Source organism: Triplophysa rosa, linkage group LG13 (genome assembly GCF_024868665.1).
Source record: "Triplophysa rosa linkage group LG13, Trosa_1v2, whole genome shotgun sequence".
NCBI classification, from domain to species: domain Eukaryota; kingdom Metazoa; phylum Chordata; class Actinopteri; order Cypriniformes; family Nemacheilidae; genus Triplophysa; species Triplophysa rosa.
The window spans coordinates 20272397-20289245 of record NC_079902.1 but is presented as its reverse complement, the minus strand read 5'-3'; the positions used below and the strand labels follow the sequence as shown (position 1 = coordinate 20289245).

Here is a 16849-nt window from a genome sequence, read left to right as displayed (position 1 = left end):
AAAAGTTGGTTACTTTATACCCTAAACAATACCAAAAGAGTTAAATATACAATTTTTGCCTTACGGTTTAAAAACTTAAAAATCGCCAAAACACTTGTAAACCTATTTACTACATATGCCTGCTAAGATTAAAAAACGTGACACAAATTGTAAACTGTTAACATTTAAACACCATATATTTGATTGAATGTGCAGCTGTTGCCGTTTATTCAAATAACAGACGTTGGCCGACGCAAAGAATTGTGGGTTATCTCTAGCTATCTGTAGCTGTCTCCCAATTCAGGGGCTGCAACCTTTAAGGTCGAGGACTTGGTTTTCAAAGCACGCAGCCTCAAAAGTTCAAGAAGCGAACTGAAATGAGACGGTCTAGCCTCGCGGAGGATTTCCTAATTGCGTGATTTGCGTCACCTGCTGCTCCTGTTGCGTGGTGCCTGCAGGACACAGCAAAGACGTTTCTGACTTTTTTAAACAAATACGGAGCCAGAAAAATTATATTTTATTTTCGAGAATATGTAGATTAAAACAGCCCAACAGTTTGTTAAATTAACCAACCTTACAAATTCAAAAAACACAATAATGCACCAATAATGTTAACTAACAACATCATATATAATATTAAAACAATGAAATTGACAGTTTTTGTGAATTACATACGTTTATTTAACTAAAGTTTTGATAGATTATTAAAACATTTCAAGCCGTTACAGGCGCGCAATGAATCTCGGGATAGCCAAAGCTGTGAAGGATACATTTGTTGTATCCTTAAAAACCTGCGGAAATAAGGTCGCATTTTGGGGCTTTTGAAGCAACCTTTGAATCGGGACAGCCTTACCGGCCTTCAGTCGCGCTGCTGTGACGCAATTGGTCTTAAAATACAGCCTTCAAAGCACGCAGCCCCCGAATTGGGCCACAGCCTATCATGTATCCTCCGAATTCCTGTCAAAGAAGGTCGCGTTTGAAGGGTGCCAGTCCTACCTGATTTTATGAAACGAGACAGCCTCGATGACGTAGCAGCCTTCAAATGAGACCTCTGGAGGACGCAGCTTTACGAAATGAGACACAAGGCTTGTTCGATTTAATGCGGCGCCGCAAGATCCGACAGGCGGATGACATCAAAGTACCGGGAGAGCTATTCGAAAAAACTATAAAAAGTTTGGTTTAGAATCGATCTCGCGGTACTGTGATGTCATCCGCCTGTCGGATCTTGCGGCGCCGCATCAAGTCGAACAAGCCTACAGCCTCTGTCTGAGATCAATTGTTTGAACCAAGTTGGTTCAGCAATCTAGTTGAAGACGCCACACAGGTTGTGGAGTAATGACGTATACTAATAAATAAATATGTTCAGATCGAATTAATGTCAAATTCTTGCTGTAAATAACATACATTGCATTTAAGGACTACTTTTGTTATCCTATTTTTGTTATCTGTTGTTTTATTTCACGATATTTAATTCATTTTTAAGTGTCCTCCTACGTCATTCCGCCCAGGGATTCCCCAGGGTCCTAGGGAACCATATCTACGCATGCGCACTTTAAAAACAGCGCTTTTTTCCTTGACAAACTAAAACATGTCAAATTAAATTGGTATATATTTCGAATGATGGATATGGAATGCACTGCATGCTGCTTGCTTACTTTGATCAAAAGCTTGATGCATGTAAGTCTACATGTCAAAATAACACGGAACGATGCTTCTAACCACAGCTCTAGACCTGTAGTTCCAACCACGCAACTTTGCGATGCTTCTTGCGATTGATCGTTGGAACGATGGTTTTGGGAAACACTTAACTCGTTCATCTATGCTGGAACGACGGAACTTGCGACCATAGTTGGCTAACGATGCTTTTGGGAAACGCACCCCTGTATGCTTTCAAATCGCTCTCGCGATACTTTGATGTCGACCGCAAGTTTGTGCATGCGCAGTGTAACAAAAAGACGAGCGCAGCTATTTTCTTTGCCCTTAAAAAGGTGCACCTGATATAGCCTACCATGAAATAATAACATGAAACAACATTATAAGAAACGCTTAGTTGTCTCAACCCCCGCCCTTAGGGGTAGGCCAACATTAATTCTATTAATTCTATTCAACAAAAATAAAACGTGTTTTGATAGGAAAACAAAGGCAGCTAACGTTACTTATGTTTTGAGACACATCCAGAGAAAGTACCCTTGACAAAAATATATATTTTTGTAGGATACTATATAATATATAATATATATCTCTTCTCTTTCTCTGTTAGTCAATGCTTCCACATTTCCGTAAACTGATGCGTCAGAAGAGAGATAGAGGGAGTGAGAGAGGGGACATTTTGTGGTGAGTGAGAGAGAGCGAGTGAGAGCTCAGAGGAGACATACCTTCACTAGTGTTGTAATACAGGACTGCCTGTTCATATTCAATAACTTTTGTTTACGTCAGGATAATATTGATCAAATACTAAGGATCACGTTGATCCGCCTTAACGGCTCATTTTGTTCGTTTCCGGTTCGATATCGTCGGGTTTCTGTTGGATCTTTGGTGTCTGGCTAGCGAGCACACAAGTAGCCGCAGCTAGCCGGATAAATCTCGTCTTTCTCGGCCCCAAGAGCCCACAACACACAAAGAATGGCATTAAAACGAATTCACAAGGTAAGAAATCTAATTTTATGTTAATCATTTAGAATTTGTACTTTAAAGAGTTTGTGTTTTGTCTAGAAAACATCGCTGGGTTAGCAAATGTTAAACAGGTTAACAAATGCTATGTGAATGGCAGGATGGGTTAAGCGATTAGCTTGTTTTCGTCTTATTGTATATTTTTAAATAAGTTATTTATTTTAATGTTATTTTATAATTGTCTATCTATCTATCTATCTATCTATCTATCTATCTATCTATCTATCTATCTATCTATCTATGAATGTAATATGTATGAATGAGCGTCATAAAATCATAGTTTGTGAATATAAGAGGTGTCTTTGAATTATACAGGTAAACTATATCCAAGAAAAATCACTATATCCACCATTTTTGCTCATATTAGTTACATATTAGAAAGGAGGAAATGCTTGGATCTGTGTGGAACGTTAGTGATAAAGGTGGATATCAAGGATTTTCATGTGGCTGGGATTTCTCTCTTGAGTCAGACATTGGGATATTAAAACAGACTTTTATGTGTAATTTCTCATACTTGAACTCATTGTTTTGACTTGGATGAATAATGTTTATGAATCATGTCAGCCACAGAAAGGACATGGTAGGACAGTCTTTGCCTAGACTGATTCCGACTAACTGCAATGGGCAGATAATGTCGAATAGATGATAGTCCTGGTAGTACGTCTTTAACCTGACTGCTAGCTTTTGTTTTACTCTTCTGTGACTCGATTTGGTAAACACAACAAACATTTGCATCACTAAGACGAGTTCTTCCTGAAAAGCTACTACGAGTCGAGTACAAATACTCAAGATAGAAATTTCCGGCTTTCACCAGTGAAGTTGCACAATAGTTGTTGAACTTGGCAACAGATGATTTTTTTGCCTTCATTTTGCTGAGTTTGATTGCGTTTATGAATTAGACTGACACAGCAGAACGTTTATGGGCTGACAGCCAAATACTTAATTTGTCAAGCAGTCTTTGATACTATGGGCCAAACCAAACACTTTATTTTATCAACAACTGCGTTTTAATATATTCCTCACCTCAGTCTCCCTAGAATAAGCACCTTATCTCCGGGCCTGTGTCATAGCATGTCATTAACTTTGTATGAGACTCAAACAACCAAAAATCTTTTATATTTCACAAATGTTGCATTTTTGTGTTCATCATATTTAAACTTTCACGAGTGTTGCATGAACCACCAGACTGTGTGTGCACAGGCATCAGAGAGTTTGAGAAAATAAGACAGCTGAGATGAGATTTTATTGCAGGAAATATAATATTTAGCGCACAGACTCCCAGTTAAAAATGCCAGCCACATATTTTAAGTGATACCAGAGTTTGTTTATTCCCCACACCCTTTATATGAAGTATGTAGCCGTAAAAATAACTGCCACTGTTAGTGTCTGTGTTCACACTGTCCTATGTTGGGTGGATAAGATGCTGTACATCAAATCTTAGGAAGACTTGTCTTGTCCACCCATATTGTCCAAAAATGAATGGATTTAATCTGATCTCCCGAAGTATTTTTATTGGGTTGTTTGTGTGTTAATTTTATGTTGATTTGGCATTAGTCTGTCATAGTAGGATAATTTGGGTAAATTATAATAATGTCATCCAATATTAAGTATGAGTTTGATGACTTGCTGACTTGCTTGTCTGTGTTGTACCTAAATAAATCTCAGTGATAGTCAAGGTGAAGATGTTAAAACTAAGGTAAGATAATAGATACGAATTGGTCTGTTGACTCATAACCTATATTTAAGACAAAACCTAATGACATTATACCATTTCAATTGAACGCATCTGGAGGAAATAGTATATTGGTAATTTTACGTTAGAATGTTTCATAAATCACAATTCTCAAATCTTTTACTTTGTTCTTTTTTTTAAGATCATGCTTTTTACCCATAAACCCTCTCTCAGGTATGAAGGACTAAAGTGAGTCTATACACCCGTCAATGCAAAATCTTGCATTTAAAGAGAAGCAACCTGTCAAAAATATTGTTAGCTAAACAGTCTGCATTTGTTTGTTTTGATGTTTCAACCAAAGACTTCTTACTCATCAAAGAAACCTCCACTTCCTGTTGGCTCACATGCACAGACATGCAATGCCAGAGGGTTGCCTGCACCTCACATACGTGAATTCTCAGAAACATGCTTTTTTCAAAGAAGTGGTTTGTATAGTTGCAATGTACAACTGTTTTCCCATAAAGAGAAAGATCTAGAATGGTTGTCATTTTCCTGTTGTACTAATGCTTGGGTGTGGCCAGAGATTGGTAGATGGGTTTATTATGTCAGCACCCTTCATCATTACTTGGGAAGGGATGGGCATTTTTCAATAATTTCATATTCGAATATTTGAGCTCATAAAAACGAATATTTGTTTATTTAAATTAAGTTAATAAAGAACAAGTTCCGAACAAGTTATTGTAATAAATACATTTAATATTACGTTGGTATTTTTATACCAACTTGTATAAGTAATGTTAACGAATTCTGTGGCTCACGTTTTTAAAACATTTTAATATGGTGATGTGAGCCGAGCATAACACGCGATCCGCCAGGCCGCCATGTGTGAACTTAAGTATTTAAACTAGCTTGCGATCTGACTGAACAAAGATTTAGGAACACATACAAATTATTTTTTATATTTTCTGTATATTATAAAGTCATTACAGATTAATTGAAGAACCGTTAAATAAGACAAGACAATTCTAACCCTGTGGTGATGCAGTTTGTTATTCTTATGAAAAATACGAATATTCGAATATCATTTTTTATTTTCGATTAATTATTGCAGATCGAATATTCAAAAATTTTTGCACATCCCTAATCATTACCTAAACCAGTGTGAGTGGTTTCTATTATTGTGAACACTTTGGCTAAAATGCTTGGTGAGATGGGCAAAAGCACATTGATTTACACCTTTACGTACTAAATGTCACTACAATAGCTACCTGTACCCATACCTGTACTTATCTGTTTGTGTATGTAAAGACAATCGGAATTGTTTCATGTTTGTTAGGGCCATGTGAATTCAATTTGCCATTAGACCAAGTCTTTATGATTCCCTCTCTTTATTAGCTCTAATGATTTCCATAATTCTGACCATATACTGTATCATCATCGAGAAGGTGTTCCTGCTTGTTTGGCTAAATTAGCACAATGACGTGGATAGGTTTGATTTTATAACGACCCGTGGCAGTCATCAGATAAAGCAAATTAAAAAAGCTGATCCTTTATTACTTGGTCTTGATAAACAGTTGGTTCTGTTTGTGACTGTTCAGCGACTAGGGAGAAACAAGAGACTTTGCTCAATTAGTTCTGTTCTTACACTGTTGCATTATGAAGACGACATATTGTCGTTTCCTGCCTCTGTTTATCCAGAGTTGAGTAAACTATAAGTTTCTTTCACCAGTGAGACTGCAAGCAGACCGTTCAGGAGAGAAATTAAAGGATAATCCGTCTACACTTTTACTCTAATCCTAAAAACACATGAATCTGATTGTTTTCCAGGATCAACAGTTTGAGTTCTTGTCTACTTGTGGCAGTTCATAAATTGCACCATTTATAAATAAAATGCCTAATGATATTTATTATGCCTGTTTATTAAAAGTTAGCTATTAAATTGTCTAAATGCAGATTACAATAGATTTAAAGGTACAGTTTGTAAAAACTTTGCAGTAAAATATCCAGAAACCACTAGGCCAGTGTTATATATTTTGTTCAGTACTTACAATATCTCAAATGTTTACTTGTAAATCGTGAGAAAATCGCCATTCTAAACAGTGACACAGGGCCGTGCAGTCGCCTGTCAATGGTGTCAAATCTGCGTTACCTTTTGTTACCGCCTTTACTGACGTAGGTGGGGGTACGTTCAAGAGAACTTTTACTATGATTGTTTAGAACACTTAAAACTGCGCAGTGTTATCACAACCTCGAATTAGACATACTGTAACATCTATGACTAACAATTTAGTTTTAAACTTTACATTACTAGGGTCTAATTCATTATAATTAAATAAAATTATGTCATCAAACCAGAGGTCGCGTTAACCGAAAATTCTCCGTCATTGACAGATTTTTTATACCAGTGACGGTAAAATCAGAAAGCCGTCCATCATTTTGACTGACTACAATGCAGTTTGTAATTCCCCTTTTTGTCGAGTTGGTAGCATCCCAATCATTTCCTTTCATCAGAACGTTATCGTAGGGACGCAAACGTTTCCAATTCCCCACATAGCAATTTTGTGTTGGTCCACACAAATCCTTTTCCCTCGGCCCACATACAACAAAGAATGACGGCCCTAGGGTGGCCCAGTATCTGTATTACAGTGGAGGGCCAATACTGGGCCGAGACTCAGCCAGTTAATAAGCCGTAACTGGCACTGAACTGGGCCAGAACAGGTTTTAACATGGGTACCATATCTCTGCCATAAGTAAACCGTATTAATACCAGCTTTGAACCAGAACTCCCGGAACTGAGCCATAGAGTCCAATCATGCCCAAATTGTGCGAACAAATCATTCACAAGAAAACTGAATTCATAAATTGGAATTTTTATTTTTCAACAAGTCAATAACGCGTCTACACATGACAGACAGTTTTAACATGAATCTAACATTGCCATTTTAAACTTAATGTTATCTTTAGATAAATAAAAGTTGGAATCAAAATTAACTAATTAATTAAACAAAAACAATTGACAGCTGTCTTTGAAAACCTTTCTAGTTGTGTACTGTAAACTGCCAGCTATACACAAATTTAAGTTTTAGTTTAAAAAAGACAGTACAGTAAAAACTTAAATTATAAGGTAACTTTACCCTTAGTAAATAAATATTCTTGAAACAAATTACTTTTGTAAAATTATACAAATATAAACAACAAAATTATATACATGAACAATTCAACACTTTAATATCTGTGTCTGCTGAGAAAGTTTAAGATTGTCCTCAACAAGTGAAGAACAGCTCTGCAGCCTCTCTCTTCTCCTCAGCTTCGCTCTCTACAAGTCTGAAAACATCAGCAGCTCCCTGTGATTAAAAATCAGTATTTATCAGTTTGTATAAAACTGACACATTTCACACTTTCATTTTAGTAAACTATGTAGGGTTTAGACAATTCAATTATATGCCAAGAAAGCCAAAGTTCAGCAGAAATGAATGGAAAGACCAATTCAGACGGTTAGACAATTTGAGCAAAATGGAATATTGCAGTATTTTTTCTTGGTTAACCATGCTAAGAATATAATATGAAGATATTTTCATCAATGAAGAAATTTTATGTATACTTAAGTCATCAAAAATGTTTTGCTTCAGGTCAGAACACAACATATTTACACAAATCAACGAGACACTGGCTATTTTTAATCTATTGCCTATTTAGGATGACTCTTGGTTGTTTCCCTTCCTTTTGTCAGTTGCTTTGGATAAAGGTTTCTGTTAAATGTAAAAAGTATTAAATACTGTATAGTACAGACGTTAAGAAACACTTTACAATTGGTTTTATTGTTTAGACCATGTACATGACATGTACTATATATCTGTCCTTCTCCTTATTTCTAAGTTTTCTCTGAAATCACAACATATCACTATTCAGCCATCTAGAGTTATGCTTTTGATATATAAATACAAAGAGGAACACAACCCCCAACATTCATTTTACATTGATGCTTTGAATTGAGTGTCTATCCATTTTAGTGTTGGGCGATATTCAATATAATCAGATCGTTCGATCGCCAGCCTGTGGATCGCCGATACACGATAGTATCGAGGGGCGGGGCAATTACGCATTTATCTATGACCAGCTGGATTTGTGGACAAAAACAGAAGCTTATGTGTCTAGAAAATGCTCATGTGTGACTGCAATTAGAATTCTATCAGAGTTTAAGTTCAGTGCAGCTGGCAACATTGTTACTTACCAGCGCAACCTTTTAAACAAGAGAAAGTAAACTATTGCTATAAATCAATATCATTCATCCAAATGCGTCATTGATGCCCGCGTGCGCTGTTATTACTTGATTGCCAAACGGGAACAACTCGTGCGCTGGTTTTAAACCCTCACGCGCATAGCAATTCCTGAGCCCGAGCCGCGCGCATCACAAGCTCTCTCGTGCTCTGAAAACTCAAAGCCCGCACATTATAAACTCTCTCTGGCGCGAGGAAAAGCCCGAGCCGCGCGCATCACAAGCTCTCTCGTGCACTGAAAACTCAAAGACCGCACATTATAAACTCTCTCTGGTGCGAGGAAAAGCCTAAGCCGCGTGCATTGCAAGCTCTCTTGCATGAAGAAATGCGCAATGTGCGTTTGTAATATTGATTTGCAACATATATTGGCAAACAGCCAACTATCGTCTAGGGAATCAGCTATCGCCGATAGGTCTGAGGATCGTCGATACACGATAGTATCGTCTATCGGAACAACCCTAATCCATTTATTCAACTTTGCACAACAGTAGAGCAAAAGTAAATTACACATTTCCCATTGTGTATACACTGCACTTCTTCTGTCATCTTACGTTTGTGCAAGGCAAATGTTTATAGTCTGTCTTCATTATTACATCTTCATTGTTATTTTTACAAGTCACTGACTCTAAAACAACATAATGGTGTTAACAGAATATGAGAACGTTAATTTTTAGGTGAAATACCAAAAAGAGCACAGACATGACAAGCACATATTAAAATACAATGTCAGATTACATTATTTCTTAATCTTGTGTCTAATATGATGAAAACTTCTCCGTTTGTATTCATTGTCTCATCTTACAAAAAAACGCATTACATCACATGACTCGCGTAAATGTTTGCATCCCGGTATTTTAATGTTGCATGTTTAATGTGCTTAACTGTTGTCAACAATTAAAGTTTAGATACTTAGCTTACACTTTTTCTCGCACAGTTAAACCTAAATGCATTGCCATTGATCGTCAGGAACGCCCGCCTTCTTCTTTCCTTTGATTAGCTACTGCTTGGCTTCCATTAACGGTAAAGCCCAGCTTCTCTTACATGATTGGCCAGTATCTTCTGCATTATTTGATTTGATTGGCCATTACATTGATGAGCGCTTAGACTGCTATGACAGATAACTTCATGTAACGTTTTTACTTTTTGTCATCATAACCACATCCAGTACATAACGGTGTGTTAAGAAGTGCAGCACAATAACTGTCAAATGCTGACGAAACTGTGCTTGGCAACAACCAAAAGTTATCTTGCGCAACGCGAAATTTATGATACTGAACTGTTTGGACAGCAAAGCTCAAGTATACATATAAAACATCTCGTTAGCTATTTACTGTACCAACCGATAGAGCATACACTATAATAGATTTGCTTACCTGGGTCAGAAAGAATTCTTCTTCTTTTGGTTTTGTGGCGGGTTGAGAATCAACTTATAGGTGCATACCGCCACCTACTGTGATGGAGTGTGAAGAGAATTTACCATATTTCCCTGTATTCTATATGTTAATCTACTTTTCCTGATAAATTTCAATTCTGCACTCATTCGTCTACCTGCATTCGATCCATCATACAAAATATTATTTAAGGAAAATTCCATAGATTCTATTTTATCAAGTTCTTCTTTCAGACACCTCCTTTCTGTATCATATGCAGCCAGGACATAACAAAACTTGTCCTACAATGGAAATCGCAGAATTTCAAATGACAATATGTATTTCAATTTAAATTCAAAGAGCAGAATAAGGTGGTGCTTCTAACAGGGCAGCTAAATTACAGTTTATTACACATTTCGATAATATATTATAATTAAAAAAAGTGGGTGTGTGTGGTTTGTACATAAATGTTGTAGACAAAATATACTTGTGCATTTTTTTAACTGTGCAAAAATATTTTCTACCATGACAAAACTAACATTTTCTTTAAAAAATATTGTTTATAAAATGGCAAGAAAACATTTATGCTAATTCTAGACAAAAGGAAAATGATCAGATGATCATATAACTATCGCTCTCAAAAGGTTTAGCAAGCCTAAATCCTTAAATTTCTATAATTATTCATAGTAAATCAACTTATTTAAAATGTGGCCCACAATCACCATACTGATCTTGGGCCACATACCTCCCATCCACAATCGGCCCAATTGTTGTCTGCCATCATGCATCCAGTACCATCACTGCAACACATGGCCCACACTTGGCTGACATGTTGCATGCTAGTGCCGGCAGTGCCATTCTGAGGCCACATTTGGGCCGAGTCCGTCTGCTATGTGGGATTAGGCTACTCATAAACGCCTCTTCCATTCAGGAAAACCCACGCGGGATCAGCGGAGAATCGCGGTGCGGAGCCAGGGACTTTATAAACAAAGCGATTATGACGGCCCGCCACCGTCTAATTTGTTTCGCCATAGTTTCAAAACGAACTGAAAATCTTATTGCACTTTTTATATAACAGTGATCTCTAACGTTGTTTGTGGATCTGATTCTGTAAAGCATGCATCTGTCATGCAACCCGGTCTCATCAATCTGCGTATAAATGACACGAGTTTACGCTTTCCGATTGTGTGTAATCAGACCCTCTCGTCGCGTGCTCTCATACACACACAGGCGCGCACAAACCAGTGGTGCGGTGTTTACAGACAGCGTGTACAAGCACCTGTCATTGTTACTGACTGGACGTATGAACATTTGTCTGTAATTAGTATTTTATGTCTGACAACAGAAACATTAAATATGTAAACAACGTCAGCTTTATTGAGTATTAAAATACAGTAAGTTCAAAGAATGCGTATGTCGCGATGACGTCACAAACATGCTAATTAGCACGTAATGTCACCTTGCACCATAGTGGCAGGTAAAAAAAGATTGACGGATTTTTTACAAGCCTTTCCGTCAAAATGACGGACAATGAAAAAGTCTAGCTCAACCTCTGCATCAAACGCAACATTTATAACTTTATAACTTTATTACTTTACCTCATCCGATAACATGATTTCTCGTTACTGTCTGATTGATGGCCATCAGTGGTGGACCCATATTGGACCCAACAGATCCCATCATTCCACGCTCCTTCACAGCGTCATCAAGCTATGCCATGTTGTTGTTTTGATCGTGCGCCCTCTAGCGGCGGTTTTTACAAACTAGCTTTAACAACACATTGGTTTATAATCAGTGTTGGGTGTAACTAGTTACTAAGTAATTAGTTACTGTAATTTAATTACTTTTCCGTTGAAAAAGTAATGTAAGGGATTACTCTTATTTTTTCTGTAATTTAATTAGTTACTTCTGATGTAATTTAACTAAATACTGTGTAATATATTCAATAGTGCAAATGACATCAAAATTATAAGTCTAACTTTAAAATGTATGCTTTAATGTATCCTTTTCACATTTCTAAACTTTGGTCAGTTAATAAGAATTATTTATGTAGTTATTTATTATTTATTTGAATGAATTAAATTAGTCGTTTCATGTCTATCCTTGAATCATTTCTAATCAAGGTTGATGTAGGATATAGAAAGTAATTAGTAACAAGTAGGGGTGAAACGGTTCAAATTACTCACGGTTCGGTCTGTGTCACGGTTTTAGAGTCACGGTTTCGGTTCGGTTCGATTTGTGCTATGTTCAGGGAAAAGGGACTACAGACAAATAAAAATAAGAACAAATAATCAAGCTACAAGTAACAGCACCAATAAAACAACAGAGCAAAGCAGAAAATTAAATAAGATACTGTATATATACCTTTTAAGGTAGAAATGGATTAAAGTAATCAAATAAAACATAACATTGCATATGTACAAATTAAATAAAGACGAATCATAATTGAAGTTACAGAAGCTATTGAGTCACAAGCAGTGAGTGATTTCCTTGACTTTTAACAGACAGCAGGAATATGCTGCTGTCGCTTTAAGAGGAATGAAACACATCCAGAACACTGATACTGTACACATGCATTGTTTTTCGTCCGTTTCGTCCGTTCACTTAGGACATAACCTATTATGTTTGTTAAGATACTCGACAAGAGGGGCATGTTGACCTACTTGAATTTGTCCGTTTAAGCGCTTCAAAGACAACTCAATATTTGCGCCATGTCTGAGACTTTCCTTATGCGCGCTTCGGATCTTCTCACAGCGCGCAAGTGAGTTTTCTTCTGCATCATCTTGCACTTAAATGTTTAAATTGGCAAGGCTTGAATGAGTTTAGTTTAAACAGCAACACGTGCTGTTCAGGTCTCACCGGGTGATGAAAGCATAAATGACTGGTCATATTACAGCATACGTCAATTGAAATTTGTCTACGTTATTTGATTTGTTTTAGGTATTAAATGTGTATCCATCGACAAACATACATTAGCTGAACTTTGTCAGTCTGTTTTATGCATTATCATTTTTAACGAACCACATTATAAATGCGTCGTCAGATTTAAGATGAACCGCGGTCCAAGCGCGTTGGACCGTGTGCTGAACCGTTGGTGGAGAACCGTGCGGTTCAATTATTTACCGAGAACCGTTACACTCCTAGTAACAAGTAATTAAATACTTTTTGGAGAGAGTAATTTGTACAGTAATCTAATTACACTATTGAATATGTAATTAGTAACTAGTAATTAATTACTTTTTCAGAGTAATTTACCCAACACTGTTTATAATGTGCATTGAATAAAAAGCAGGTTACTCATCCACCATATACAAGACATCAACTGATGGTTTACTTCACTCAGATCTGGATCTTGTACCATAAAACCCTTATATAAAAATTATATAGGAGGTTTTTAACCAAATTTATATATATATACAGTATATATATATATATATATATATTATATATCACATTAGGAACATACTATTCACTTTAATTCAGAGGTCGCGTTAACCGAAAATTCTCCATCATTGACTTCAGAAAATCTGAAGGCCGTCCGTTTTGGAAAACGCACGCGTGGTTAGCTGAGACTCGCGGTGCAGATGCATCTATCACAGATGTGTCGCGTGCACGCATACACACAAAGGTGCGCAGTGGTGCGGTGTTTACAGAGAAGAAATTTTGAAGAATGTTGGTAACCGAACAATGAATACCCATTCACTTCTATTGTATGTACACAAAACCAATGCAAGTCTATGGGTACCGCCGTTGTTCGGTTACCAACATTCCTTAAAATGGGTGAATTATTCCTTTAAACATAGCTGCATGATATACAGTTCACGTGGGCAAAGTAATGTAATACTTCCAAACTCACAAGACCTGAAGTCTACATGAAATGAAAATGAACTATATTTCTTTCCTGTCTATAGGAGCTGACTGATTTGGGCAGGGACCCCCCAGCACAGTGCTCTGCAGGACCAGTGGGAGATGATTGTGAGTTATTTCACTCTTATTGTTCTCATTACATCAAACACACCACAGAGTTCACTATAATAAGACATTTCTTGCTCTTTATTCGCAGTGTTTCATTGGCAAGCCACAATTATGGGACCTGTAAGTGGATGCGCATCCTCATTTGCATGTGCAAGCACACAGATACAGTTGTTTTCAGGTTAATACAACAGAATGTTCAGAACTCTGTGTGTTGGTCTTTGTTTTGCAGAACGACAGTCCATATCAGGGGGGCGTGTTTTTCCTGACTATTCATTTTCCTACAGACTATCCTTTCAAACCACCTAAGGTAAGAATCATTCACAAAATTTAAGCAGCCGACAGGTTTTATGTTTGTTAGGGACTGTCAGCGTGTAAAGAGCAGATTTAAATAAGAATGTGCCATTCCTGTTGATATTATAGAAATGTCTAGTAAATATCAGACAGTGGTGAAGTAAAAACGTATGTGTGTGTTTGATTGACTGTGTCTTCTTCTAACCTGCAGGTTGCATTCACCACAAGAATTTATCACCCAAATATTAACAGTAATGGCAGCATCTGTTTGGATATTCTAAGGTCACAGTGGTCTCCTGCGTTAACTATCTCTAAAGGTGAGCTGACAAATCGCAGGCAATTAAAAAGGAACAAACACATTGCATGCCTTAATATAGCACATTTTTCTGACGATAAATACTCCTTAGAGTCTTAAAATCACTTTATGGGATAGCCAAGATATAAACTATTATCGTACCGTGTACCTATTATACCGTGTGAGGCCGTGCGCCAACCTGTCTCATTTTTCTCTTTCAGTTCTATTGTCCATCTGCTCACTGTTATGCGATCCAAACCCAGATGATCCATTAGTGCCAGAGATAGCACGTATCTATAAAACAGACAATGAAAAGTAAGTATACATTTTTATGTGTGTTAAGCCTCGCAGATAACTAAGATTTATGGTTAAATCGTCTACTCTGATGTATAATAAACTAGCCAGAGAGACATAACATGTTGGAGGAGTTAAGATGAGCATGGCATGATGGGAGAGCAAGATTATGTTTGCATGTTTTCTTTTAATGTGGGTGATAGATGTATTGTTAATTAAAAGGTCCTTATTGTGATAACAGTAGAATGCTATCATAAATTGTACCTGATTAGCAGCAAAATGCCACGTCCAAAGGACTGCCCAACATGAATGTGTGTTTTAAAACCAGACCAATGTTTTCTAATTCACCATTATCCTGACTCTTATTTTTCCCCATTCTAATAAATACTGCCCAGTAATGTTTTAAACTATGCTTTTAGCATGAGTTTAATGAAGTCAGACATTCTAGTAATGAGGTTTAATTGGCTTTTAGTCGCATCAGAACAAACCACAAATGTAACGGTCATGGCTGCAGTGTGGATCAGTTGGAGATGAGACCACTGTGTTTGACCTTGAGCTGTTTCTGCACTGTGTGTGTTTGCACTGGCTTGAGCCGAGTTGGCAGACTGTCCGCTTACCCAGCATGTGTGATGCTACCTCCACACATCATTCCTCTTTATTTCTCTCTCTCTCCCTCTCTCAGGTACAACAGAATAGCTCGGGAATGGACTCAAAAGTACGCCATGTGATACCTGAAAATCAGACCAATCTGCAGTATAGCTGGAAAAAATGAAACAACTTTTCCCCCTTCCCCTTAATGAATCGACTGTATTCAGACCATATCAGTTCTGCTTAGTTATTTTGCCCCCTTCAATATCCATGCACATGCTGTAAAAAGGACCACAACGTCGTAAAGATCACCAGCTTTATGTTCAGAAAAACGCTCGTGTCAAAGAAGCATGTTTTAATAACGAGCTCAGATGTTTTTTTATTGAGACAAAAGAAAAAAAAACGTAAGAGAACATTGGTCGCTTGTAACTCATGCCACAGGCTAGAGGTGCTATTTAAGAAAATAAAACAACGGTTCTACAGGTGCCAGCGAACATGGAAATTTGTTGCTGGGTTGGCCTTCATGTTTTTTATATGCTTTTACAATAGCAATGAGAACTATGGTCTGTGAAATATATTCTTGCTTATAACTGACTGTTTCTTACCAAATCAGTCACGTCATTGTATCAGCAGTTACGAAAATATATATTTTGCATGTTAATGAAACAACTAAAGTAATTGGTCTGTGGTCTGCCAAAATGAATATCTGCAGACGATGTAAAGCAAATACATGTCCACTTTTAGAGTCTGAGAACTTATTTTGTTACTCATTTTCTCTCCCGTTTTTGATGTTTTTAGAACTGAGAGCTATTAGTTATCTATCCTCCTAAACACACTGTTCTCTCATTGCACTGAATATATGTGATCGAAAGCTCTTGATGGATGACCGATCAACTAATAGCTCTTCTAGCTGTTGATTTTTGTTCGCTCAATAAAGTTGCTAAAGTATCGTTCAGTGTGTGTTTCTGCAGTATCTGTGTGTATGTCCTCATGAGATTGTATTATAAGAGCAATGTACTCAGTGACATGTTTGTTATAAGATGTTCCTAAGTAGTATTGACGACCAAATGGAATTTGACACTAGTTGGACCCTTGTAGCTAACACGCATCACCGAAAGCAGAGATCTCTCAACAACTGCTGGACTATTATTAGTTCTTTGAAAGAGGGACCCCTGTCTGTAAGAGCAACAGCAGCGTTATATCACTCCATGCTCTGTATGTGGATAAAGTTAGAACAACAATGCCTGTGTTCAACAAGCAGTTAGGAGGGGGTTATTGAGTTGTTTAAAACGTTCAGCAAAACACAAACAAAAGAATGCACATCACTGGCACAAGTGGGTGCTCGACCAAAATAACAAAAGCAGAAAAAATGCCATCACATCACTGTTCTTAAAAAAAAATGAAAACAGACTCAAGTAACTTAAAGCAACTTGAATTT

At 37.1% G+C, this 16849-nt stretch overlaps 1 protein-coding gene across 1 annotated transcript; it reads left to right on the top strand.

Moving 5' to 3' along the window:
* The first annotated feature begins 2294 nt into the window (after window positions 1-2294).
* On the top strand, window positions 2295-16361 carry ube2d2l (ubiquitin-conjugating enzyme E2D 2 (UBC4/5 homolog, yeast), like). The gene is made up of 7 exons (XM_057348836.1): window positions 2295-2625; window positions 13880-13943; window positions 14032-14063; window positions 14173-14250; window positions 14446-14551; window positions 14751-14844; window positions 15506-16361. The coding sequence occupies exons 1-7, from the start codon at window positions 2602-2604 to the stop codon at window positions 15549-15551; spliced, it is 444 nt and encodes a 147-aa protein (XP_057204819.1). The 5' UTR covers window positions 2295-2601; the 3' UTR covers window positions 15552-16361.
* The last annotated feature ends 488 nt before the right edge of the window (window positions 16362-16849 follow it).